The sequence below is a fragment of the Podarcis muralis genome, chromosome 5 (genome assembly GCF_964188315.1).
Source record: "Podarcis muralis chromosome 5, rPodMur119.hap1.1, whole genome shotgun sequence".
NCBI lineage: Eukaryota > Metazoa > Chordata > Lepidosauria > Squamata > Lacertidae > Podarcis > Podarcis muralis.
The window spans coordinates 26,226,918-26,251,750 of record NC_135659.1 but is presented as its reverse complement, the minus strand read 5'-3'; the positions used below and the strand labels follow the sequence as shown (position 1 = coordinate 26,251,750).

General features: G+C 42.6%; 2 protein-coding genes across 2 annotated transcripts; both read right to left on the bottom strand.

Annotated features, from left to right (window-relative positions):
• Positions 1-3,846: 3,846 nt before the first annotated feature.
• DR1 (down-regulator of transcription 1) lies at positions 3,847-12,910 on the bottom strand. The gene is made up of 3 exons (XM_028732695.2): positions 12,215-12,910; positions 7,806-7,969; positions 3,847-5,839 (listed from the first exon to the last, which is right to left on the bottom strand). Exons 1-3 carry the CDS (start codon positions 12,432-12,434, stop codon positions 5,693-5,695), a joined length of 531 nt encoding a protein of 176 aa, XP_028588528.1. The 5' UTR covers positions 12,435-12,910; the 3' UTR covers positions 3,847-5,692.
• A 3,236-nt stretch (positions 12,911-16,146) lies between these two features.
• Positions 16,147-24,825, bottom strand: LOC114598720 (retinol dehydrogenase 8-like). Its single transcript, XM_028732696.2, has 6 exons — positions 23,719-24,825; positions 22,810-22,971; positions 20,011-20,190; positions 18,346-18,439; positions 17,595-17,778; positions 16,147-16,391 (listed from the first exon to the last, which is right to left on the bottom strand). Exons 1-6 carry the CDS (start codon positions 23,813-23,815, stop codon positions 16,152-16,154), a joined length of 957 nt encoding a protein of 318 aa, XP_028588529.2. The 5' UTR covers positions 23,816-24,825; the 3' UTR covers positions 16,147-16,151.
• Positions 24,826-24,833: the final 8 nt, after the last annotated feature.

Genomic DNA, 24,833 nt, shown 5'->3' with positions numbered 1-24,833 from the left:
AGCATACCACATGAAGCTCATAATGAAGGGGCCAGACTCACTTCTGTGGGGAACAAATTTAATAACTATAGGGCTTCCACCTCCATTCACAACTAATTTAGTGGTGGAACTACCAATTGGGCCCACTCGGATAGTCTTTTAACACCCAAGAGGGCCTGTAGAAAATGAGTTGATCTTTCGGATATCTGGGCCCTACATTGTTAAAATCAATGCTGAGATTAACGCACATAACATTTTAAAATACTCATACTTATTATGAAAAAAAATCCCTGTTTTTCTTTAAAGTTAATCATCAAACCTTTGTAATAATTAAAGGAAAGTTTCCTTAAGATAGAAAGTTTCACTATGAAACGTCATTTCTCAGGCAGCCACAATAAATTATTGTGTTATGCATGAGCGCCACCTAGTGGGAAAACATACTTACAGCTGTCCACCCACCCACCCAAACATAACTAAATTTGAAACACACAAAATAATTTTTCTTGCATGAGTAGATGACAGTAGTTATGAGTTAGTCTCTGGGGAGATTGGAGGCTCAGTTGTAACAACCAATCACTTTTGCTGTGCAGCAGATCCTGTAACTTAAACCTTTGCAGCAACAACACTAGGCCAGTAGCTTTCCAGTGTTTGGCGGGAACTAATTGCACTCAAGACATCCACAAAACGACCCCAAACAATTTCGTCCTCCAGGAAGCTTGTGCGAGTCAAGATATTTCATGAAAGCATTTGCTCTTTTCAACAGACATAGCAGCTACTTGAGCATTTCCCTCCAGAAAACTGCTAATCAAGTACAGTGGTGCCTCGCAAGACGAAAAGAATCCGTTCCACAAGTCTCTTCGTCTAGCGGTTTTTTCGTCTTGCGAAGCAACCCTATTAGCGGATTAGCGCTATTAGCGGTTTAGCGGCTATTAAAGGCTTAGCGGCTTAGAAAAAGGGGAGGGGGAAGCGGGAAAAAATCGCAAGACTTGCAAGACGTTTTCGTCTTGCGAAGCAAGCCCATAGGGAAAATCGTCTTGCGAAGCAGCTCAAAAACGGAAAACCCTTTCGTCTAGCGGGTTTTCCGTCTTGCGAGGCATTCGTCTTGCGGGGCACCACTGTACTTGCAGCTCACTGAGTAGCACAGTGTTATTTGTATATTAATTATAGCAATGAACTTACAGCATGACGTTGTGGAATTAAATTTATGTGTAGCACTTGTCGCAGGCAATTGCTCAAAGCAGGAAAGAAACATATGGCCCTAGTTTCACACTTACTTTCTAGTTCATCGCTTTTGAAAACACAGGCTGGTCACTAGGTGGAGCTTCTTTGCTGATTACTTTTAAAAGAAACAAGAATGGGGAGGAGACACAGAAGAAGTCAGTTAATTACATGTACCATATATTGAAGAACTGAATAAATTTTATTTCTGTTTAAATGCATGGATTTGAGTGTGATTTTCCTTGAGCCACTCTTGAGAAGCTGAAAGCAGGGTAGGGGCTGCTTAACTCTTCCCCACCTCTCTTGCTGTTTCTGTGCTGAAAATTATATACCCACCCTTACGCATAAAACAGCTGTTTTCTGCAAAGGAGATAAAGGAAGTCCACAACATGTCTCGCTTGGTTCTTTGTGGTGAAATTTGCGCTGCAGAACACACAGCATTCCTTTGGTACAAATTTCTGGTCTTGCTAAGATTACTACAGTGGTACCTCGGGTTACATACGCTTGAGGTTACATAAGCTTCAGGTTACAGACTCCGCTAACCCAGAAATAGTGCTTCAGGTTAAGAACTTTGCTTCAGGATAAGAACAGAAACTGGGCTCTGGCGGCGCAGCAGCAGCTGGAGGCCCCATTAGCTAACGTGGTGCTTCAGGTTAAGAACAGTTTCAGGTTAAGAACGGACCTCCAGAACAAATTAAGTACTTAATTTGAGGTACCACTGTATTCTACTTCAGGAGAAATGGGGTCCACCACTGCAGGAGACAGAAGGCTAGATTGATCCAGCAAAGAATTTTTTATATTAAGTAAAAAATTCTGATCCTCGCTTCTGCCTGTCTGTCTCTCTACAAACTACCCCTGGCTCAAGGCTTGGGCAGGGAACAGAAGGAAAACAAAGCTTTTCAAATTCAATTTCAATTTAATTTAAAAAATTAAATTGAGAAGTCATCTCATCTGATTTGGGGATAAAGCTTTTCATTGTTGGTAAAAGGCTGCTTGCTTGGTAATGCACATATTCCTACATTAAGCAGAGAAAATGCCCTCCTGTGTGAAAACAGTACAAGGGCTGGAATCCAAAGAGCGACTTCAGGCACACCCAAGGATTTCGGCACACCCAGCAGGATTGTTACTGAGTTGTTTTTATTGCTTTCTTTGAACAGTAGCCTCCCACTGAAGACAAAGAGGAAACCGCTTCTGAAAGTCCTGAGTTTGCCATGTGGCAGGGAGAGGTTCTGTTTGAGGATAGCGAGTCCAAAGGGCTCTCTGAGCACGGAGGAAGTACTTGCGCAGCATTTTGGATCCCAGCCAAGATCTTCTCCTATGCAAGGCAGCGTCATGCTTCCACACCTTCCCAGGCCTCAAGTTCTCATTTCAAAGCATGCTTGGGAACATTTAATTATGCCATCACCACCCTGGGACTGATCTTGCATTAACCTTTGCCTAGTGCACTGCAGCCAGAAAAGCTGTTATACATGCCAAGCAGCAAATATTAAATGCACACCCAACTCAATTTATTAATGAACTGCTTTGGAGATGGATGTGGAAACAGCTACTAACCTGAGCCCAAACCACACAATAGCATTACTGCAATTATGACTAACATTACTTAAGATGAAGGTTGAGAGTACTGTAGGAAAATAACCAGGATATTTTATAATTTCTTACTTTGCGATTTCTGGGCCGTGCAGGTCTTTCTGTGCTCTCTAGTTCTTTTTCCAGTCGCAAGCGTTGGAATTCCGCAACCAAAAATGCCCGTTTCCATACATTCAACTCCAGAAGCTGAGAAATTTTAAAAAGCAGCGCAAATTAATACCAGAAAGGAAATTTTAAATAGTGGATCCAAAGAGAACATTTGCACACAAAACGTAAGGAGCTGATTACTTTGGCAGAAACTGGAGATTTTCCAACTCTGACATTGTCTTGCTTCTATTGCAATTTTCTTTTAACGCAAGACTACACAATAGCTGATATACTTGTTGAATTATTCACAAATCCGGTATTTATTTGGCATAATGTTGTATTTAAGAGAAAACCATTAAAACTGACATGAAATTCTATACACAATGAATTCAATCCTGCTTGAGATGAAAATACAGCACATACATATTTCTGCATACCAGAAATTTATCATGGAGAAGAATGGAAGCTCCCATCAGGGGAAGTCTCCATATACGAACTGGATTTTTAGATCATAGCCAGTAAATCATATCAATAACACTTTCTCAAAATATCTAAATAGTCATCTCAAACTATAAAAGTAAATTAATGCGGTTCCTTAAACAAATTAAAAAGTACTTACTTGGACAGATTTGTTTTTAAAAAATAGCACACTCCTAACCATGTCTTCTTGGAAGTCCTGTTGGGGCTGACACCCAGGTAAGTGCGATTAGCATGGTAGTCCAAAACGTGCTGAAATGGTACAGGATCTACGAGCAAACTGTACGTGATGCGACTAGACAGAATACGTTCTGTCCCTGGAAGAAAATTATGCAAATTGAAAAGAACCAGCCCTAACACGAAGGACGGTTATAGGCATCTCTTTGGTGAGAACATCTTGATCCCATGAAGTTTGCAAAGTTGGTTGATGGCAGAACAAAATTAAGTTTCTCTATTATATTACAAACCGTGAAAGTTGGATATTGAAACATGGAATATAAAAACACATTTGAATTTTATTGCTTGAGGAATACAGCATATGAAAAAGCACAAGAATGTCCAAAGGAAAGGTCACAGGGATGCAAACATATTATGATACATACCAGATGCAGTAAAATATTAACCTGAATTCTGCATCAGAAAAGAAGTGTGAAAATGTATATCTTTCTTTAAAAAAAAGAAGAAGACTTATTTCAAATAGGAAGGGCAAGGGTGTTACAGTACAAATTATGAAAGCCAACACTGCACATTAACATGGTTTTACTAGCCTAGTGTTTCTACCTTTGGTACTTCAACCTTAATGAAGACAATCTTTCATCAGATTTTGCCCCAATACTTTTCCTGCTGAACAAATGTGTTTCAGCTTAACATTCAAACTAATTTATCTCTCAGCTACCAGTGTATAAATAAGGGTGCAAGTTATTTCAGGTGAAGCTCCATAAAACTCAACTAACTGCAATTCAAGATCGTTGTTTGACTCTCAGTTTGGCTCTCTGCTTCAGAGACAAGACTTTCTCCATTCATTCTCAGCTCTTGCATAATTTTCTATAGCCATCAAGGCTGTGCTAGAAAGTTTTTTTAAAAATTGCAGTCTTGGTAATGTTGCATGATGCATTAATATGCAATGCATGAGAGTCTATGAGATAAAAATATGCTGATGTATCTTCAAGTATATTTTCAGATTCTAAAATGGACTCTATTGTTCCTTATTATCAACACAAATAACAATCTAAGCATTGTTATATATATAAAATCCACACCTATAATGCCCCAGAATAATTAGGTCTTGGTCAGTCTTGGGGCTCAGTCACCAAACTTGGAATTGCAACACTTAGAACTAGTACCCTACTAGTTTCTAATGTAGAAGCAGCCAGTTTCACAGATAAAACTTCTCTATTGGTACACTAGTCTTGAAAACGTCGTGTTAATATTGTGCTGACAAAAAAAAGTAAATTTGAGTTAAATGAAGATTCCTCTCATTGCAAGCATGCTTATTAGTTCCAATATTTGCTTTCATAGACCTGACTATTTCAGCATTCTGAGTCAAAACAGAATTAAAACAACTCTGTTCCACCAAACTCCATTTGAACACTTGGAACATGCACGATGCATGTTAATACCACCTAAAGTTAAAATTAAATGGCTGTGAAACAGGAACAGATTTAATTCTTCAAAGCGGACAATATTTGAAATGAAATATTAATGTTGCTCATGACACTGAATTGATGACATAATAAAGTATTGGGTTTGTTTTCACCTCTATACAAAAGAAATTCAATCTGTACAACTATTAAACATACATTTTCCTAGTTTGGCAAAAACGTATCATTTCTCAAGATTGGTGGTATATGAGCACAGAGTATATATTGCCATATATATATCGTTTTTGAAGACAAAGAATTCATTTATGCCGAACCCTTTGCTTGGCTGCTCCGTTACAATAAACCAAAACAAAACCCAAATTAAAAATTTCTACATAAGATTCTATGGTTAAAAGGGAAGAGAAATGCAAATGTGAATTTAGAGCCTCTGTATAAATTTTGCTATATTTTATAAACTTTATTGTAACACTGTTTGTTGATCAAATAAGTGAGACACACTGCTATCTAAAATTTCCATAAACACCATTAAAAATCCAAAGTTGATATGATACTGAACCTTAAGTCTTCAAGAGTTCAAAGAGACAGTTTCGACATGTACAGCACACAACAGCAGACATCCCTAAAATACCAACGGCCGGTCCAAGATGCAGACAAAAGTTACGGGTAAGCATTCATGTCCTGCACAGCAAAACCAGCGAAAACTATTTCCTTGCGGGGACTGAAACTCAGCCCAAAAGATTTCAGATGTCATCCTCATCATCTTCATCTTGAGAAGAGCCGGCCTGGTTGGATGCACTGGCCGAGGCAGCAGCAAACTGTGCTTGTTGGGCCGCTTGCTGCATTTGTAGCCATTCCTGCTGGGCTAGCTCTGCCTGCTGCTGTCTAGCCTAGGGACACAAAACCATAAGTTCAGGGTCTATAGCATGACCTAACACAGCTGCGCACCAGACACACACATGCACATGGGGAGATCAGTGTAAGAGGTAAGCCAAGAACATTATGCCATCCTCTTGTGATCTGTTTTGAGAGAAGAAATGAGCACTACTTCACAAGTGAAACAACATCATCATCTGTGGGTCCATAGGTTGCCTAACCCTGCTGCACACTTGAGAACTTCCCGTCATGTTTTAAAAAAAGATATTGCTGGGTTTATCACGAACTCTAAATGAGGGATGCTCATGAGAAAAAGTCTTTCCAAAGGTACAGAACTTTAGGAAGAATTCCCTAGAGCAGAGTTTCCCAAACTTGAGTCTCCAGCTGTTTCTGGACTACAATTCCCAACATTCCTGACCACTGGTCCTGCTAGCTAGGGATGATGGGAGCTGTAGTCCAAAAACAGCTGGAGACCAAAGTTTGGGAAACCCTGCCCCAGAGGGATGGAAGGGTGTCTTTCTCAGACAATGCAGGGAGAATGGGAAAGAGACAATTTCCCCTGTCCCACTGCACTTTTCAGGTTGGTTAGAAGAAGGGGTTTGTACTAGTCAGATTTGGTTTCCCCTCCACTTCTCTTTTGCTGTGGGGAGAAGAGGGAATGCGCTCCTCTCCCTCTCAACTCCTGCATCTTTCCCATTTCAACTTCCTTTCTCAGTACAAGAAGGGCTTAAATGAGCCCTGTTTAGGAAAGCTTTTAATGTTTGATGTATTATAGTATTTTAATATTTTTTAGAAGCCACCCAGAGTGGCTGGGGAAGCCCAGCAAGATGGACGGGGTATAAATAAAAAAATATTTATTATTATTATTATTATTATTATTATTATTATTATTATTATTAAAAGCAGGAACAGTTCTGTCAACTAAGGCTTCAGGCAGGCTCAACAAATGGACTTGGGATGGACCTGATGCCATCACATGACACAGAGTGTCTTGGAATCCAGTGAATTTTCAGCCAACTCAGCCCTTCCCCCAGAACACTCAATTTTAGAGATTTCCACTGGCAGGGATACAACTAGCAGGGGCCATACCTGCCCACACGTGCAGCCAGCAAGAGGCCAGCTGAGAAAGGAGATCAGAACATAGGGACACCTTCACCTAATCCAACCCTTACTCCCAGCCATTTGGATTGCTTTCAGGTATGCTTAATGTATAACTCCAGATAGATTCTGCAATCTGGAATTAATCAGAGAGAACCCAAAACATATACCATTTCAATTACATTAACCCTTGTCAGAAATGGATTTTGGGAGACAGGCCTTTAATGATATCCTGATTTTGAAGTGGAAAGGACACCAAGGAAGTCTGACTGAATCAAATGGTGCTTACTCCAAAATAAGTGCGCACAGGATTACAGCCCAAATTACTTCCCAAAAATTACCTGTACTTAGAAGAGACCCAGTGAAATTAATGAGAATTAAGTTAGTCATAACCAACTGAAGTCCCATTGATTTCACTTGAGTATACTAAGTTCAGATGCAACCCTATATTTTTGCATTGACACATTATTTGATGTACCGTATTTTTTGCACCATTACACTCACTTTTTTCCTCCTAGAAAGTAAGGGGAAATGTCTGTGCGTGTTATGGAGGAAATGCCTACGGGTGGCATGCCTACGGATTTTCCTCCTCTAAAAACTACGTGCGTGTTATGGTTGGGTGCGTGTTATAGAGCGAAAAATACGGTAGTTATTTCAAGCAAGTACTAATACATACTGAGACAGTCGCATCCATTTATACCCAAGCTGAATGAATCAAGTTTTGCATATTCAAAGAATGAAAACTCAAGTCGTTTCCAAAATTTATATTTGTATGCAATATCCAAGTCTAGGATGCTTAGCTGATTCATCTTCACAAATTGTGTATCTTTCCACAATTAAATGTGGAAAGATAAGCACTGCATATATTGTTTCCTCACTTACTTTTGCAAATAACTCTTGTTGCTGCCTTAGGAGCTCTTCTTCAGGAATGCCAAGATTTTCCAAACGATTATTAGCCCTTCTTCGCTTTAGTGCTACGGTTTTGCATTCTTGTAAAACTTCTTTTACCTCACTGATGTAGGAGCCAAAACCTAAGCTTTCAAGTGCTAGGGTAAAAAAGGTTTCTGGTTAGTAAAATTCAAGCATTTTAGGCAACAAGACACCAACTTAACTTATCAGACACAGTTGCCACTACCACAAAAAACATACAATGATTGCTATATAGTGTTACCTTCTGAGGGAGGGAGTAATTTTGGACTACAGAAATCCGCAGATTGACATATCTAAGTCAGGCCACTTCTTTTAAAAGGACAAAGAACATATGATCTGAAGTTACAGGTAGGTAGCCGTGCTGGTCTGCCGTAGTCGAAACAAAAAAAAATAAAAAAAATCCTTCCAGTAGCACCTTAGAGAGCAACTAAGTTTGTTATTGGTATGAGCTTTTGTGTGCATGCACACTTCTTCAGATATCAGTCCCTTCCATGAAAGTCTGGATTCAACTTACACACAAGATGTTTAACACTGGGAAACATGGCAATGGCCTGAGAATGCCTGATGTGTTGAGGCTAAGCATGTGTGGATCCAAGAGAATGATTGGGAACTGCAGGATATAATAAATATTTGTTTCTAAACCATGTAGTAGCAAACCTAAAGGAATGCACTGCTGAATGAGTGGATCACTCCATAGAAACACATTCACAAAATTGTAGAGCTGGAAGGGGCCACAGGCTCATCTAGTCAAATGCAGAAATCTTTCATCCAGCGTGGGGCTCGAACCCACAAACTTGATATTAAGAGACTGTTAAAAGTCTCAAACTCTACCAACTGAGGCTATCCCTCCTTATTTTCATGGTGTGCAAATTATATCCAACATATAAAAAGAGTTAAAAATTCTAATTTAAAGAGAAGAAAAATTAACAGCAGTGACTACATTGAGCACTGTCAGACTTAAGTTTACCAAAGATGTAAGTGTTGATAAATGCAAACAAAAATGACTAAGCTAGATACAAAGAACTTTCAGCAAAGATAGTATAGAATTCGACATGTGGTAGCAAGCAGTTGAAAGGGAGTGGACATAAGCTCCAAACCTGAAGAGATACTGCACAGCTTCTGTCTTGGTGTTTTAAGCCAGGCACAGTGAATATAAAAAGTCAAAACCAAAACTGAAAGTGCAGTGGCCCAATTTGCTCGTTTGTGGTTTAGTGGTAACACCATTGGAAAGAGTGAAAAACAGTTTACAGGGCAGCCATGTGCAGACACCCTAGTGCCAGCTGTTCTCAGTTGATTGTCAGGGATTTGGCTGTGCATGGTTCTCTTCAAGCCCCAACAAGCTCAGTGGTTGCAGAAAGCCCTACACTGCACTTTGAGGCCCAACCAGCTGATAATCAGGATTTCAAATAACCCTGCAAAGGGCTTTGCAGATGCCCCCAATCAGCCGCACCAACAAACCCTTTTCTTGGTCCAGACACTATACCTCTCCCACACCTGATGTCAGGTGTGCAGCAGATGGGCATCGCTTGGTCGAAAAGGCCTCATGGGCTAAATGGGGAGGCCTGGGACGGCTAATTAGGTCTGCAGGCTGCAAGTTCCTCACCCCTGTAGCTCAGTCAGTAGAGTGTGAGACTCTTAATCTCAGCGTCATGGGTTCCAGCCCAATGTTGAGCAAAATATTCCAGCAGTGCAGGGGGTTAGACTAGATGACCCTTGTGGTCCCTTCCAACTCTACGATTCTATGATTATTAGTTCTGTAAGTGGTCAAATAACAATGCTTCTGTGGCCAGAAGTTAGAAAGAACCCTATGTATACGGCCACCATGGCATCAGTTATCCACTGGGGTGCTCTCTTAGGAGGTAGTAATTGTTATTTGCAAGACAATGGAAGATCTTAAAGGTGATTTAAATAAGTCAGCATTTTTTAACCTTTTCAGACCTGGGATTCTCCTTTAACCGAACCATCAATGTGGAAGTCCTTAATATTTTTACCATGTATCTGTATGATGGCAGTGCTGTTGTTGCAACCCATTTTAGATCAGGTAATGATCCAGTAGCAGGTGCTGAAACCTATGGTGTATACTGTACCTATATATGGAAACCTCGATTCTACTCATTGATCATCCAACCCAGCACAAAATGAGTTGGAGACTTTACTTACTGAATGTGTGTGGGCCCTGTGTAGTTTTCTACAAGCCCGTTAACTTTGTACTCAGAAGAATCCAGAGCTTTCTGTGTGTGCTACCAGGAAAAAAATGCAGAATTTGATATCGGGTTCATATTTCAACATCCTGACTTTAGTTTTCATTTTTGGATATGTGTTTTCAGTTGCAAAGATAAGCATTCAAAAACAGATGGAACTCTCTAGAGCAGCTTTCCCCAGCTGGTTGCCCTTCATCCCTTGCCACAGACCCTGCTGGCTGGGGGTGATGTTGGAATCCAACAACATCTAGTACAGCAGCAGTTGGGAAAGGTAGCTCTACAACAGCCAGATGAAACTAAGCAGCCTAACCAGTGGTCATCGTTTCAGTGCCCATAATTTCTCATTGTTTCTCCTATAACAACAGTTTGCAAAAGAACCTTAGAAATTAACATAATTTACATATGTCAGGGACCCAAGTGGCACACAACTCTCAATAGAGGGTGATATCCAAATATTTCTAAGCCCGCTATTTCAGTGGGTCTGCTCTAAGAATGACTTAACATTGTATATTATCCAAAGTATCTTCCCGTATTAGGGTCGTCCTATTACAATAAAAAAAAAGTTTAAGAGCTATTTCCTGTGCTACAGCTCTGTGCATGCAACAGACTTCTGTTCATGTAGCAGAACTTCCTCTCTCTCTCCTGTCCCCTTCAACCCTCCCTGTGTGACCTCAAAATCAGTTCCAGCGGATTGAGGGGAGCTCCAGAGCCGATTTTGTGGGGGCATAGCTGATACGAATGTGCCATTATGCAAGCAGAACTTCTCTGGTGCAGCCCTGCACAAAAGTCAAGATGAAGCAGTAATACCCCGCAAGGCTATAGCAATCAACAGCTACTAGCCTTGGCAACCATACATTACTTCCAGGCCCAGAGGCAGAATATCACTGAATACCAGTTGCTGGGAAATGATGATTATCTTCATACTCTGCTCAAGAGCTTCCCAAAGACACTGGGAAACAGGATGCTGAACTTGACAGGCCCTTGATCAAATCCAGCTGTTCTGCTTTTACACTCTAAGATCAGGGTTTTCATTTCAGGCATCTTACATTTCTTAATGCTGAAAGTAGTATCATTAAGCAACAACTGAACGAAACCAAGACTCCGGTTACTTTCACTTTTGCTGTTCTGAATCCTGAACTGAACATGAGTAACATGAATTTTAAAGAGAAAGTAACATAAAACAAAGTAATAGCCTAATGAAATTTGACCTCCTTTTTTGTAGGAAAGAGCAACTATATATATTTGACTAAAATCCTCTTGTTTTATAAAATGGAAACAATTAGATAAGGAAATAAAGAGAGGAAAAAGTTGTTTCCAACAAACTGTATCTATAGTAATGTTGGCTATAATTGATGTCACTGACATCCTATGCCTTTTAAAATGTATTGGGCTGGGGGGTTATTGGGTTGTAGTTGCTTTTATTTTGATTATGTATTTTGCGGTTTTGTATTCTGATTTTATCCTGTGAACTGCCCTGAGACCTGCGGGTATAGGGCAGTATATAAATTCAATAAACAATAATTTTTAAAAATATTTTCTGGGATTTTAACCCAAAAAACAAGAGGCTTTTACTTCAACTCAGATTCATGTAGCTAAACACAAAAAGTGCTCACTTTACTAAACCTATAGCTATAATTTGCAAGGAGTTTTAAATAACTTTACTTGGAAGTTCAACTGACACCAGCAAGTTTCCCAGACGTGCCTGGGAGTTTATGACACAAAGATCTTCTGCGTTTCTAGCCCTTAATGAAGCTGTAGCTCTCAGCAAATGCTACGCAGTTGCCTGAAGGGATGAAATGTTTATCTAGTCTACAGCTCACCAGAGTCCTCCAGGCAATCCACCCTCTTGTAATTCTCTGCTACACAGCACACTGTAAGAGTGTGGCGGTGGTTGGATGCACCGCTTAACCAATTCTGAAGTTGTAGCAACAGAAAACCTACGGAGAATCACAGAATGGTGGAGTCGGAAGGGACCCAAAGGTCACGCAGCACAACCCCCTCCAATGCAGGAACCTTTTGCCCAAATGCGGGGCTCGAACCCACAACCCTGAGATCGAGATGCTCTACCGATTGAGCTACCCCACAGCAGGAGACCAGAGGGTGGCAAGTGCTTTCCTCCGGTTGGGCACTAAAGAGGTAAGAGAGCAGGTTGCCCCTTGCCTTGGATGACGTGCTCCGGGGAGATGGTTTTCTTCTCCGACTTGTTGCAGATCTCGTTGGCCTCGGAGGAGATGAGGTGGATGAACTCGGTGCAGCAGTTGACCACCAGCTCCCGGGCGTCGTTGGCCACCCGCACGTTGGGCAGCGTCTCCTTGATCATCTTGTTGATGGCCGCGCGGGGGATGGTCAGGTCGTCGTCGTTCCCGGAGGAAGAAGCCATGGCGGGGAAGCCCCGTCAAAGGCCGCCCAGGCAGCGCCTCCTCGAAGGGGAACGGCTCCGGGCCGGAGACGGTTGGGGCGGCCCAACTGCCGCCCCGCGCCGAGGTTGCCAGGAACGGGACCGAGAGCGACGCGGGAGCCTCGGCGGGAAGCGGACACCCCCTCGTCGTCCCGCCCCGGGCGGCTCCTCCACAGCCGCCCGCGTCACTACAGCAACGGCGACCACCGGCGCCGCCTCCGCCACAACATCCCTTCAGGCGCCCGGAGGCGAACCGTCAGAGCTGCCGCCTCAGAGAGAGGGTCGGGGGGGGGGAGGGGAGCCGGGATGACAGACAACTCGCCGCCGGCGAAGAAGGAGGCGCGAGCTTCTCCGCGTAGCGCCGGCAGCGGCTCCGACTTCTTGCTCCCTCCCTCCCTCCTCACGCGCCGCGCGACGGTTGCGGCAGGGAAGGAGGCTGCCGAAAGGCTCGCGAGGGGCAGCCGACACACAAGGCTGCGGCGCGCGGCACTTCCGCCGGAAGCGCTTTCCTTGCGCTTTCCTCACCCACTTTTCTTCTCCTCACTCACACCGCCAGTTCCGCTTCCGGTCTAGCCCGGAAGCTGCTTTGTGGCACACGGACGGGGTGTGTGGGTCAAGGCACGGTTGTGGATCTCTGTCTGTCCCCTCAGTGGCGCTTTAGGCTGCTTTCTCCCCCCCCCTCCGGAACTTGGGTTTCCAGGCTTCTTTTTTTGGACTACAACTCCCATCAGGCCTAGCTAGCAGGACCAAGTGGTCAGGGCTGATGGGAATTGTAGTCCAATAACGGCCCTGGGGAAACACTGGCAGAGACAGCAGGAGTGTAGCCGAAGCCCTTCCGGATCGCCGCCTCGGCGGTGCTGGAAGTCTCGGACGACGGTTTGTTGTCGGAATTTCGCAGGCGCAGAAGCTTAAATCCGGGACTACCTTGGAAAGAACCGTTAAGGCCACAATTCTACTGTCTGCGATTACGTCGCCTGGGAGTAAACTCCATTAAAACTATAATATTGCGCTGTATGGTGTATCCTTTTAGTTGTGGGATTTATTTTGAAGTCAGTATTTCTACTCAGTCGGCGGAACGTGAGACTCTTAATCCTCAGGGTCGTAGTTTCGAGCCCCAAGTTGGGCGAAAGATTAATGCTTTGCACAGGTTTGGACCAGATGACCCTCCTGGTCGCTTCCACCTCTACAGTTCTATGATTTCTCTTGTCTTCTGTTGTGGAAATCTAAATGGGGAAAGAAGGTGGACCTAGACTAGTGAAGCCTAAAACAACCCTGCATGTGCCCATGAAGAATTACGTATGGCTGTTACCAAGATTTAAAGCCATGAACTTTTTACTAAGATAACTATGGGCTGGGCATCTTCTCAGCCTAATCTACCCCACAGTGTTGTTGTTAGGAGAAAATGAGCAGGCAGAAAACTACTTTGCATTTGTTGGAGAAAGTCGCATTTGGTGGTGGGTTAAAGTGGCATTTAATAATGGTACAATAAAATATGTCATATTCTCTGCTGGCTGTGTGTGTTTGTTCCTTGCCCACATGTGTACATTTAGGCACCCACATCTGATTTAATAATAATAAGGTATAAAAGGTGTACAGTACCAGGAATCCTGGTATCTTTTATAGAAGAAATGAATGTGATTATTATCACCATTAAAAGTAGAGTCAAGTCATTAGGCAAACTGTAGTTTTTAATTTTTTAGAGCTAGCAGTTCTCTTCCTTGAATGATAAGCCTATGTACTGCACTGTGCAACAGAGTTTACTTGTTTGGTACATACATTGCCAGCTCAGCTGTTTTTCCTTCTGAATGCCGATTTATTCAGGATTAATATAATACCTATTAACAATTAGAAATATTTGAAAAGCATAAAATGTCTTCAGTACAAGAATGGTTACATTTGACTTTTACTAACTTGGTGGATAAGATTATCCTAAATCCAGTTTAAGGAAAGCCATATGAAAAAACACTGCATCAAGAACCACAGGTGAAACCTAGACATTCAAGAGTGCACCACATCTCTTTCAGCTGAATGTACATTTCTAGCCACATTCTGAACCCACAAGTAACATGTAAATGCTTTCAAAATGTGTGAATACAGCTGGATTAGGTTACAAACCACTACAACATTTCTTGAAATCTCTGCTGAAGCAATTTGTCTTCTACCCATTTTATGTACACACAGTAAATTATATACAGTTAGCTATTTTGGAATTGGTATGTACCCAGGATCCTAAGAAGTTTGTTATGTGAATTGACCTTTATTGTAAGTGCCACCAGCAAACAGTTGTACTTTCTGTAGAGGCAGCATCTAGAAATCCTCACAAAGAGATGAGAATATGGTATGTTGTGTGGAAGGTATATTCATAGCTGTCAACTTTCCCCCCTTTTTAAGGGAAATTCCCTTATTCTGAATAGGATTCCTCGCAAGAAAAGGGGAAAGTTGACAGCTATGGGTATATTTAAGATAAAGTAGGAGAGAAGCTTGAACAAAGAAACTGAAAATCGGTTAGAGCAAAGCATATGAGACATAGAGCAACATAGTTGCTGTGCACGAGAGGGTTATATGCAGTAAGCAGGTAAAAGATATATTAGGATCCAAAAGGCTTCATTTAAAGATACTATGTGTCTTTTTTGTAGCTTCATCCTTCCTCTGGATAAGCTGCCCTGACAGCTCTGGAACAGCATGTTGGAACTTAGTCTGATCCAGCTGGGCTCTTCTTATGCATAAAGTGTAAAGCTTTCAGGCTGCTGGTGAGAAGAATTGCATCTTTGAATACTTCTCTAATTAAAAACAGAAACCATTTCACATAGAAACATAGTCTGTTACGGAGACTGAGGCATGATAAACCCTTTTCCCTGACATGCTACTTTTCCATGTAAACGATTCCCTCCACATGGGGAAACATTAAAAGTGCAACATATACACAGCCATTGCTAGCCTAAAGTGGTATATGTTGCCCTTAAGCAGATCATTTACACAAAAGAAGAGCTATTTGATCTTTCAATAGATTTCACATTACGCCTACCCAATTTTGCAGGTAAATGAAAGTATGTGTTGGAAAAATATTGAGGTGGTCAGAATAGTACACGGACAGACTTAAAACGAAGAGATTTGGACATACGCCTGGTACAATTGGCAGAAAGCCAGCTTTCCTCCATTTTGGGACACGTAGCTTATAATTTCAGTCATGAAGAAACGAAAGCGAAAGACATGGAAGAAGATAAACACCCACACAGGAACATATTGTTTGATTTAACTTGCTTGCTAGATGAACTCGGAGGCTGTGAAAAATGAACGAAGGATTAACATCAGATTGATTTATGGGAATCACCTGGACTAACTTAGCAGCAGAACAAATGTGAGATGATCGCCACCCCCTGACCTCAGAGCATGGGAAGTCAAACAAAGATTTATAATTTGGCATAATATTTGGACTGTTTGATTATTTTATAATTTGGAATGTTTTTAATGTGGCTTTTATTGGATTGTTAAATTGGAAAACTTAATAAATATTATTTTAAAAAAGAAGTAAGCCCCACCAACTTCAGTTGGACTTGCCCCCAAGTAAGGATTGTGTATAGGGCTGTAGCTTCAGTCAGGGCTATTTCAGATGTCTCCCATCCCACACAAGCGCTTACACATAAGGAAACATGAAAGTGTGTGAAATAGCCCACATGGCAGCTGAAATCACCCATTTGCTCATTGGGAGGATCTTCCTCCTCCCAAGTCAAAGCTTTTTCTGCTTTTCCAACGCAGCATTTTAATGAAGTTAAGACTCGCACTGAAAACCTTATCATGCTGAAAAACCATTTTGTAGAAGGTATCAATAGGCAGGTCTCCATTTGGATCAGCATATTTCAGTGTTGTAATTGGAGTGTATAATGTGTTGGTCTGGTGGCGAAAAGGAGGATTTTCGGCCAGAATTATCTTCACTGTATGCTGTAAGGATGAGAAAAGAAGGCATGATAACATTATGGAATTGCACCAGACTGAGTGTGTGTGTATATGTATTTGTGTGCAAATATATTTGGAAGTGGGGGTGGAGAACGCAAAGAGAAAAAACTCTGGGGAATAAAATCAGCACTTTAACTCAATATTGCTGTTTGGCTTGCTTATGTTGTTCCAGCAATGATGTTTTGAAAGTGAGCTTACTGGAAGAGCAGGAACAGTTTAAAAAAACACACACACACACACACACACACACACACACACCTCTGACTATTTTAAATCTGAAACTGCTATATCAGTGACACTCTCAGAACATTCCTTCAAGACAAGTGTACCCTGCCAGTAATAGAATACTCCTAGTTTCAAATGTGTTATTTGTTTCTGGAAAAATTGAGACCGAAGAAATTGAATGAAGCTTCCACTGTCACCCGCCCAGTCACCAACAATTGTGTGCTCACCACAGCCATTGCTAACCATCGCTAAAGTTATGGGCCACTGCCAATCACCCGTCCGCTCACCACCACAACCACCAATCCCCCGCACACTTACTTGCCGCCAAACGTGCTTTCGCCAGTCATCGCCAACAATCGCGAAAGTTATTGAGCTTTTTTTGGGGGGGTCACAACTGATCCCCTGCCTGCCCACTTGCTGCAGAAACTCGCCACCATGCCCCACTCTGCATTCAGTATCCGTGTATAAGATGACCCCCAATTTTTGCCTAACATTTTAAGGCAAAAAACATCATCTTAGGCACGGAAAAATATGGTACATAACATAGTAACACACACACACACACCCCACTGTTTAAAAAGACCATAGACTGTTAATTAGTCAAAAACCTGGGAGAAGAGGAATGTTTTTGCCTGGCGCCTAAAGATATGCAATGAAGATATTATCCACTTGAGCTCATGCAAGTGATTTCGGTAATATGCTCAGACAAAGGTTGGCCCATTGCCTAGTTACATTTGGCATTGGCTAGACTCTTCCTGCCTAAAATGTTATTACTCACATTAACAGAGCCTTGTGAGTACAGATATTTTTAGACTTGGCTGTCACTTCCCCCCACTTTCATTGGATTGTAATTTCATCAGAAGCTGATGCTGAGCAATTGCCAGTCGCATAACGTCTCAAGGCTGGCGAACCATAATTATGTAACCCAGTCTTAAATTCCATAAAAACCTTCTAATGCATTACCTCTGCTATGTCTTCAGCTGTTTGTCCCAGGGTCTGGAAAATTTGCTTGTAATTTTTCCGGTAAATATTTACAAACATGTCTGCTGTTTCTTTATCTGCAGCTGAAAGATCCATGTTCATCCCATCTTCAAACACTTTTCTTTCAAACTCTGTAACCACGGGCCCTGGTTCTATTAAACTTAGACTGTTTGGGAAAATAAAGAAACAGGATATATTGTGTAAGTCATCTACTATATGCAAAACGACGAGTTTGTTTTCTTGCATTTGCATCTTGCATTTTACCCTCGGACATCCTTAGTAAAAGGCAAAAGATTTATACGACCTGAAGATTGTATAAGAGTGGCATAACATGTGGTTTCCAGACCAGGGGTCGGCAACCTAAGGGGTTCGTTTAACCGGCCCATGAGCTGCCCCCGAATTGAGCCCCCTGATCGGTGAGTCCCCGCGTGCTGCGCTAAACCGGCGCAGCACGGCACGGGGACTCATTTCCGTGGCGCTGGAAATCGCGTCTGCGCAGATGCCAGAAATCGCGTGCGTGATCCAGCCCACAGAGGAATCTCCATTGGAGTGAACCGGCCCAGGTGGGGTAAACCTTGCAGACCCCTGTCCCAGACACTCTGCCAGTCAACATCCGTCTGTCTCAAGAGACAATGGAGTGCACCTCCTGGGGTGAAATTAAACAGCTGCTTTAGCAGCACCGAAGTAAATTTAAATTAAAGTACAGTAATAAATGAGACAGGCTGATACTTACTTAAGTTTAAACTTGAGCGCTTGTATGGCTAAACTTTCACAGAATCCTTCCACCGCAAATTTAGATGCAGCATAAACATCATTAAACAAAATCCCTATAGATTAAAAAATTAAAAAAAAATAGTGAGTTGCTAATCTTAATATACCCTGGGCTGATGATGAAACCATCGTGTAAGAGTCTCCTGTGTACCATACACAACATCAGATCAACATCAATTTAGGCTGTCAGCATTACAAATGCTTTTTTATTTAAGGAAAATTAGAGTGAATCACTGTCAAGGCCAAGAAGAAGGTTCAACGAACGTATATTTATTTTGCCCCTCTTTCACCTCTTGCCCGAAAGATTTTGCGACAAAGCTCATTTACTAAATGGGATGAATGCACATGCCATCCTTCTTTCAAATCACCTCCAGTTTTCAGGAAAGGGGATGGAAAAGGCACCAGATGGTTCCCATCCCTTAGGTTAGGCAAATGTTTCTAAGTCCATGCAAACCGAAAGCGTTTCAGATAACATTTTGGATAACACGCAGGCAAGTAAACTTCAGTCTTGCCGTTGCTTCACCATAAATCTCCAGCCCAGTCCTTTCCCCCAGAAGGGCTTGACACAACACTTCTGTACAGTCTTTGCTGTTGCTACACACTGTGGCACAACTCCATTGACACAATGTTCTGGGTCACAATGCCACAAATAAGGGCACTGTGTTGCAAGCGCAGACTTTGCTCTTTAGCTGCAGATTGCAGCTCAGTTGCCTATAGGACTAAAATCATTGTCGTCATTGATCTTGTTTCTTGACCGAAAACCACAAGCCAGCTATCTGGCATTCCTTCACTTGAATAAGGGAGGGAGGAAAAGCCACAAAAATCACTTTCTGCTGAATCAGGAGCAGAAGTAACCAGGGTGAGATGTTTCAGCGTTAGCAAAACTTCAGCTGATGCCAGTGTTAAAAACTGAGGTATGAAAGCTAGGAGCTAAATGGCATCTTAAATCTAGGTTATGGGTGCAACAATGGAATGTCTAGGCACATTTTTGTAACAAGAATACAAAGCTGAAAATGAATGAACTGCAGCTAAAATATCATGTTCATTTTTCACATGATCTAGTCCTTCCCCTGCCCACCCACCCCCTAATATTCTACGAGGGTCTTTTCTCCAGTCTTCCATGAGTAGCTGGAAGTGGAGAGACAGAAAGAGGTCCTCCTTCCCTTCCACTCTGCAATTTTAATCTGAAATCTTAGATGCAGTACTGCGCCGAGCTCAGAAACTGCTCGTGCTAATGAAATTCCCTGATGCAAAATGCACCGTCCTAGAACAATGGGAATTTTGAACACTGGCTGATGCAGAATTAATTCTGGGGAAGCACAAAGGGCAAATCTAAAGGTAGTGTTGCCACTTAAAATGGGATAAAAATGTAGGATGAGTTGGCTCTTGAATATGGGAACATAAGAGCCTTCTGGATCATTGAGTCCAGCATCCTGTTCTCACTGTGGCTAACCAGATGCCTATGTTAGATGCCCATAACCGGGAGCCTATTACAAGAGTCCTCTCCTGCGGTTTCCAGCAACTGATATTCAGAAGCATAACTACCTCAAGCTGTGGAATCAGAGCATAGCCATCATTAAACTGCAATACACGCTGCAGTAACTAATTAAATGCAATATTACTTTGCCTTGTATTCCCATGACACTGCTGATAATCACAATATGGCCGCTTTTTCTCTTCTTCATGTCGGGTAAAATCTCCTTCAGCAGGCGGACCAGCCCAAAGAAGTTTGTATCCATCACGTTTTGCATCTCTTTGATGGTCTGGCATTCAATAGGTCCAATGAGTCCCATGCCGGCATTGCTAACTGTATAAATGCAAAACAACAACAACGACCAGCCATCACTTGCTACTCAAGTTGCTCTTATTCTTTTCATGTGCAACAAACATGTGGGACCACCTATTAACCCAGGTCTCTGGCCAGTTTACAACAATAAATAAAAAATGTAAAACAATAAGCACCATTGCAAATCAGCATCAAAATGCTAGTATGAACACAGCAGCATAAAATCATTTTAAAACAAGCAAGGGGCGGAAATTAAGAGCATGAAATGTGTAACTTGAAAGGGGAATAAAAATCTTTCCCTTGGCTGCCTAAAAGACTATAATGTAGGTACCATTAAGCCTTTATGGGGAGGGTATTCCATAATCTGGGATGCAGGTGGTGCTGTGGGTTAAACCCACAGGGCTTGCTGATCAGAAGGTCGGTGGTTCGAATCCCTGCGATGGGGTGAGCTCCCCTTGCTCAGTCCCTGCTCCTGCCAACCTAGCAGTTCGAAAGCACGTCAAAGTGCAAGTAGATAAATAGGGACCGCTGCGGCGGGAAGGTAAATGGCGTTTCCGTGCGCTGCTCTGGTTCGCCAGAAGCGGCTTAGTCATGCTGACCACATGACCCGGAAGCTTTACGCCAGCTCCCTCGGCCAGTAAAGTGAGATGAGTGCCAGAGTTGTCCACGACTGGACCTAATGGTCAGGGGTCCCTTTACCTTTACTATTCCATAAACTAGGCACCACCACCAAGGAGGCCTTCCCCTTTGTCACCACCTACCTCAGTCCATTAAGCAGAGGAACCAGGACAAAGGCTCTTCTGATGACCATCTCAAGGACTAGGCAGGTGCCTATGGGAGACCAGATCCCAACATACCAGTGCTTTGCCATTTGCACCGGCTTCCAGCCTGTTCCCAGGCCTGATTCAAAGGAATTGTTCTAAAGTTTGAAGCCTTAAATGCCCGGGGCCCAGCTGACCTGAAGGGTCTCCATCCCCCATCCATCCCCTAGTTGCCTTGTTTTGGACCAGTTGAAATTTGGACCAGCTGAAATATGCATCAACCTAGGGCAGTAATACAATCAGGAGTTACCAGAACAGGCCAGTTATTGTGAAGATGGAATGAGTAGAAGGAGAACTACATTGAGCTCCTTGGAGGATTGGTGGGATATAAATGTAACAAATCCATTCCAGTCCGGCTTCCGCGCTGGTCATGGGACCGAGACGGCTCTGGTCGCCTTAACAGATGATCTCCGTAGGCAGCTGGATCAAGGCGGGTCAGGGCTGCTGATTCTTCTAGACCTGTCAGCAGCCTTCGACATGGTCGATCACGAACTCCTGGACCACCGCCTTGCCGACGTGGGGATCCAGGGCACAGCCCTTCAATGGCTGCGCTCGTTTCTCTCTGGTCGGGGACAGAGGGTGGCGCTTGGGGGGGAATTGTCATCCCGCCACTCCTTGGTGTGTGGAGTGCCTCAGGGTGCGATTCTCTCCCCGATGCTTTTTAACATCTTTATGCGCCCCCCTTGCCCAGCTTGTCCGGAGTTTTGGGCTGGGCTGCCATCAGTATGCTGATGACACCCAACTCTATCTGTTGATGGATGGCCATCCTGACTCGGCCCCAGACACACTGATCAGATGCTTGGAAGCTGTGGCTGGATGGTTACGTGGGAGCCGGTTGAAGTTAAATCCTTCGAAGACAGAGGTCCTCTGGCTGGGACGGGACGATATGAGATTGAGGGGGCAACTCCCTTCTCTTGCGGGGGTGCAATTAGTGCCAGCACCGTCCGTTAAGAGTTTGGGTGTAATCTTCGATACCTCCCTCTCCATGGAGGCGCAGATTGCAGCTATAACAAAGGCGGCATTTTTTCATCTCCGCCAAGCTAAGCAGTTGGCTCCTTACCTCTCTCGCCCTGACCTAGCCACTGTGATCCACGCGACGGTCACCTCCAGACTGGATTATTGTAACTCGCTCTACGTGGGGCTGCCCTTGAGACTGACCCAGAAACTCCAGCGGGTGCAGAATGCCGCAGCGAGACTCCTTACGGGGTCTTCGCTGCGAGATCACATTCACCCGGTGCTATACCAGCTGCACTGGCTCCCGGTGGAGTACAGGATCAGGTTTAAGGTGCTGGTTTTAACCTTTAAAGCCCTATACGGCCTAGGACCCTCGTACCTACGGGACCGCCTCTCCTGGTATGCCCCACAGAGGAACTTACGGTCTTCAAATAAAAACATCTTGAAGGTCCCAGGCCACAGAGAGGTTAGGCTGGCCTCAACTAGAGCCAGAGCTTTTTTGACTGCGGCTCCAACCTGGTGGAATGCCCTGTCGCAAGAGACAAGGGCCCTGCAGGACTTGACATCTTTTCGCAGGGCCTGTAAGACAGAGCTGTTCCACCAGGCCTTTGGTCAGGGCGCAGCCTGACTCCCTCCTTTGGCAATCTCTACAAAGCTTTAGTCTATGGTTGCCATCAATTTGTATTTTAATTAATTTTTAGAATGTATTTATAATGTTGTACTGTTTTAGTGTTGTTAGCCGCCCTGAGCCCGGCTTCGGCTGGGGAGGGCGGGATATAAATAAAATTTATTATTATTATTATTATTATTTTTTACATTAAAATATATACATAAAATGAATGTTCCATTGGTATTTATTACTTGCCTAGGACATCAATACGCCTTCCTGGGATGCTACTGACACACATTTTAATAGATTCATCACTGCACACATCCAGCTGTTTAATCTCTAAGGTGTTTCCAACAGTATTGCCTGCAGCTTCTATCAGTTTATCCTGTTTGGCCAGATCCCGCATTGTAGCATAAACTGCAAAAGAAAAAAAGAGGAAAAAAAGAAAGAAAGAAGGAAAATAAATATCACAAACAGCAGTATTTAGCCTTTCCTTTCAGAAGGGTTATGATAATTAGAACACCGATTACATAAACCTTCAGCTCCAGACTTTAAGGTCATAGAAACCCGAATATACGTCCATTTGATAGAGGCTCAAGACTAGAAGAAAATAAAACAGCATGGCCAGAACCTAACACATAATTAACCCATTGAATCCAACTGGTTGCAGAGTTCAGGGCTTCTTTTTGAACAGACATGTATAGAATTCTACTTTCTGAATGCTGCAACCAGTTGTTTTTCCCCGTTTTTTTTTAAAAAGGCTTACTTTCATACAAGTGGATAGAGGATTGTGGCTGTTTTTTTTTAAAAAAGAGAAAGAAAAATAATCAGCTGACATTAAAAATAGAAATATTCCATCAATTCTAATTTAAACATATAGATTAAAATAAACAGCTGTGTAGCTTTAAGAGCAAGCCCCATTGAACTGAGTGGGACTTACTTCTTAATAAGCATAGGATCAGGCTGTAAAATAATGGAGGCTAGTGACATTTGGCTTCTCCAAGAAAGAAAAACCCTTACACTTTTGTTTCTAAAATTAAATTGCAGAGCCTGCAAGGATGCAAAGTTGCATCAAATCATGCTATGTAAAGCTTTACTACTCAACATAGCTCACACTAGGTAATGTTCAGCAACACAGGTGAGCAAAATTAGAGAAGGTGTTACCTTTGAATCTTTTCTGTTCATCAGTGGCCATTTTTACAGCCAACGCCAGCCCAATTCCTGAGGAGCAACCTGTGATGAGCACTGTTTTCTGAGCCATTGTGGATGGTAGCAGATGCGCTGCAAGGTTTCCCTTAGACAGTCTTTGGATAGTCTGGTAGCTTTGCAGGACAAAAGCTTAATACTCCCCTGGATGCTTTTATCCACAGGACTTTAGGTGTCAGCAAATCTAAAGGTGCATACCTGTGCATTACAGAGCTAAGAAGATAATCTCCGTATGGACAGCAATAAACAAAAATAGACGTTTGGGCATGGTTATATATAAAGGTTGCATAATCTGGCTTGATGATGCATTGTAGGGAAGTTAGGCTTCAAGGTTTCAGCAGTTTTTAAACTGAAAATTTGAACAACAAAATATGAAAGGTGGGTTATCATAATTTAAACAGGTAACTATCATTGTTGGGCACAATCATTGTGGCCAAATTACATTCTTGCTGAAGCTACCCTTTGTTTCAGGCAGTACTGGTGTTGATGGCTGCTTGGACACTGAAGAACTAGCAGAAACATATCAAGGGGTTCCACAGCAGGGAGACACTGTCAAGGCTATCAAAGAATGTATGGTGGAGGCAGGCCAGGCTGGGGTTTCTTGGTCTTCCCAATTTAAACATGCGCTATGTAACACTTCACATTCAGCATCTAGAAGAGGAAACAACTTGCCTTCTGTTATGGTGCTGCAATATCTGTTTTCTGTTAGATATTCCTGTTGACATTTTTTAAAATGCCATGTATTTTAAAAAGAGATTCATCATGAGTAAAGGGGGCTTGTTAGGAGCAAAAGGACATATGTAATAGCCCTTGATCTGAACATTATTGCTAAGGGAGGAGCAGACATGAGAGGCTTATAGAATTATGAATAGCATGGCTTGCCCAGAGATACAGTACATTCCTCTGATCTCTTTCTCATAACTGTGGGTCAGCCGATTATATTAATTTGCATTGGGTTCAGAAAAACAAAAGGAAGGACTTATTAACACAACACAATCCCAAAATTCAATTCCACAAGGTAAGCTGGTGCCTTTCAGTTTTTTTAAAAAATAAAAATTGTTCAAATTTATGGA